The sequence below is a fragment of the Austrofundulus limnaeus genome, unplaced genomic scaffold (assembly GCF_001266775.1).
Source record: "Austrofundulus limnaeus strain Quisiro unplaced genomic scaffold, Austrofundulus_limnaeus-1.0 Scaffold61, whole genome shotgun sequence".
NCBI lineage: Eukaryota > Metazoa > Chordata > Actinopteri > Cyprinodontiformes > Rivulidae > Austrofundulus > Austrofundulus limnaeus.
The window spans coordinates 838,048-841,266 of NW_013952463.1; the positions used below are offsets into that span (position 1 = coordinate 838,048).

Sequence of the window (3,219 nt, forward strand, 5' to 3'; positions counted from 1 at the left end):
TCCTTTAAGATTGTAAGAACTTTCTCTCTTAACAAAATAGAACTGGATGTTTAAAGGTAATTTTTTATGCGCCTTATACATAATCTGCAAGATATTATAATCAACCAACTCATAATAATTTTAATTTAAAAAGTAATATATTCGAAGGGTGTAATTTTCACTCTGTTTGAGAAAAAATAAAGTCAGTAGTGCAAATAAAATGACAAAAGCGTCGACGTAATCATGCTAGAATCAAGCCAGTACCGATGACCGTCTTGGTATCTATACATATATCGAGACACCYACCCCTGATTGTTGGGCTTTTATAGGAGTTGTGTCATTGTAAAGTTGTACCAAACATAGCTTGGAAAAATAAGTGTGTATTGTGTTTTAATCTAATGTGTGTTTACAGGTTGCTTTTCACATTGAGCCATACAAAGGAAGAGATGAAGTCAACATGTTTACTAATGTCAAATATGTTATTGAAAAGTGAGTACTGCCATGTTTTGTCATTTTGTAATCCCACCTACAAATATACTATTATGGTAAATCTATACGTGATCAGTGTCTCCATTGAATATTTCTTGGTTATTTATTTGTAACCTTCAGATACGGAGAACACCCAGCATTTTTCAAGTACCGGACAAACACTGGCAAACTTCTTCCACTTTTTTACGTGTACGACTCGTATTTGATGAACTCGGAGCAATGGGCCAAGCTACTGAAACACACAGAGAGCGGCAGCATCAGGGACACCCCGTACGACGCCATTTTCATCGCCCTGCTGGTTGACGAGAAGCATAAGATAGATATACTGACGGCGGGGTTCGATGGTCTCTACACATACTTTGCCACCAATGGGTTTTCCTACGGCTCCAGTCAGCGGAACTGGGTCTCTATCAAAGCTTTCTGTGAGGACAACAACCTGATCTTCATTCCAAGCGTGGGTCCGGGATATGTCGACACAAGCATTCGGCCGTGGAACTTTCAGAACACCCGAAACCGGATCAACGGCAAATACTACGAAACCTCGCTGAGCGCCGCTTTGGAGACCAGGCCGGATTTTATCTCTATAACATCTTTTAACGAGTGGCACGAGGGGACTCAGATCGAAACGGCGGTCCCTAAAAAAAGCCAAACGGTGTACTTGGACTATCTGCCYAATAAACCAACAGCCTACCTGGAGCTAACACGCAAATGGGCCATCATTTTTGGTGGTGAGAGACAAAAATGGCAGGAGTGATCATAGCAAAATATTCATTCATATGAATATAAAAAATGCACAACAAAATACAAATGATTTGTTAAAAGTTAGAATTTTTGTAACACAGAGCAGATAATGACTTTATTATCCTGATTTTGGCTGAATGATCATGATTTCTTTCACTTGAGTAAAATACTGTTAATCATGTGTTTGATTCAGAAATAATCAGCATGATTTATCAGTGGTACCACCTGGAACTGAAAGGAACTTTTGTTTTGCCTTTATGTGATCTGTGACTTTTTTAGTCAAACTCTTACACATATAGTGCACTATTTGAAGAAATAAAAGAATAAGAAGTTAACAAAAGCTGCTTTTATCTTTTCATCTTCACCTCAGCCCAAAAAAACCCAAAACGAGTAATTTCAAAGGCATGCCATATTTATAACGAGTCATACTGAGGAAACGACAATTGTGCAATAGTTCACATGGTGTCTGAATGTAGATGTGGTGGCACGGTGACAAAGTGTTTGCACTGGAATTCACTGGAATAAATGCTTTGATTAGATAACGGAAGCTCTTTTTGTTGCGGGTTTTTTTTTTTCACATCAATGTCGTCCACATTTTTTGACATTTCATTCTCTGCCCTCCAATCATCGTTTGGTCCTTTCTGTTTTCACAAGCCATGACAACGCACTGACATTACACTCAGCCCGTGTCCTCGTTATTTAACTTGAGAAATAAGGGGAGAGAATGAGGGCAATTTGGAGGGTTACATTTGCATTTAGGAGGCATTTGTGATCACTCGCAATACGTGATTCAAATGGGTGTGTTGTTGAGACAGCTCAGCTCATTTGGTTAAAGAAAAACATGCGTCAGAAAGACAGTAGGCACCATTGGATAATCTAAAGTAAAACCTGTATTTTATGAATGTTCTTCACAGCGTCTGGTTATTTACGGAACCCTTGAGAAACTGGGCCTGTTTGCCCACAGGAAGAGTTGAAATCAATGTGAACTGTTTTTTTAAATGGCACTGAGGAGACTGCTTTAATGTAAAGGATGAACTTCCCATTCTGAGAGGAGATTTTCCCATTACAGAAATGTCAGAATCATTGGAAGAGAATGCACTTCAAGTCTCAATGGTTCATTGTTCAGTCGTCGAAGCACACTGGCCAGTTGTCCGTTCTGTATGAGCTGTGTGATATTTTCATGCTTCATGCACCCCTTTACTGAGCCCTCTGTGTATTTTTTCCACTGATGCAGCCCCAAAGAAGAATCGTTGGCCTTGCATCTAACAGCTTCAGATGTTGCCTTTTTTTCATAACTGTGGTGATTAAGTTTATTCAAAGCACAACAGATTGTAGTTGTAGCCAAAAGAACCAGTGTGAAATTATGCTGACAACAGTTTATCTCTCTGAATCATAAACATCCAGATTCCTTTGTGCTAAATTTGTTTAAACTAAACAAATTGCTTAAAGAGAAGTCAACTGAAAATTGCTCTCTCTAATAGGGACACTTGTGTTTTTAAACAGAAGCACTCATTTTTGAGCATGCAGTATGGAGAGCGTGCTAAAGAAAAGAATCAGTCTAGATTGATCACATGTTTAGAAGCTCAGCCCCAAGGCAAGTGAGCGGTATGTCTCTACTTTATAATTTTAGTCAACGTGCGATCAGTACACGCAGAGAAGTAGATGGAAGAACAACCCAACACATAGACAAACATTGATTACGTTGATAATTGGGATGATTTGATTAGATACTGGGTTTGTTAACTACAATGTCTGCAAGAGGGATGATAGTGGCTGATCTTTTTACATTCTGAGCCTTTCCCCAGTGAAAATCGGTTTCACATTTTGAAACTGTTGTCCATCCATCCATCCATCCATCCATCCATCCATCTATCATCTACTTATTTTGAAGTCAGCCTCAAATATTTGCATTGGATTTATTTAAAGGGATCCCTGATTAGTAGTAACATTAGACTTTATTCAATAAACATATTTTAACTTTAAAATAAAGACTGTAAAAATACTGTAGGA

General features: G+C 38.5%; 1 protein-coding gene across 1 annotated transcript; it reads left to right on the forward strand.

Moving 5' to 3' along the window:
• Positions 1 to 391: 391 nt before the first annotated feature.
• Positions 392 to 1,756, forward strand: LOC106518445 (glycoprotein endo-alpha-1,2-mannosidase; the record flags this gene model as incomplete). The annotated part of the gene is given in 2 exon segments (XM_014009741.1): positions 392 to 468; positions 589 to 1,756. Coding segments are annotated over 2 exon segments (711 nt in total), but the record flags the coding sequence as incomplete, so codon positions are not given.
• Positions 1,757 to 3,219: the final 1,463 nt, after the last annotated feature.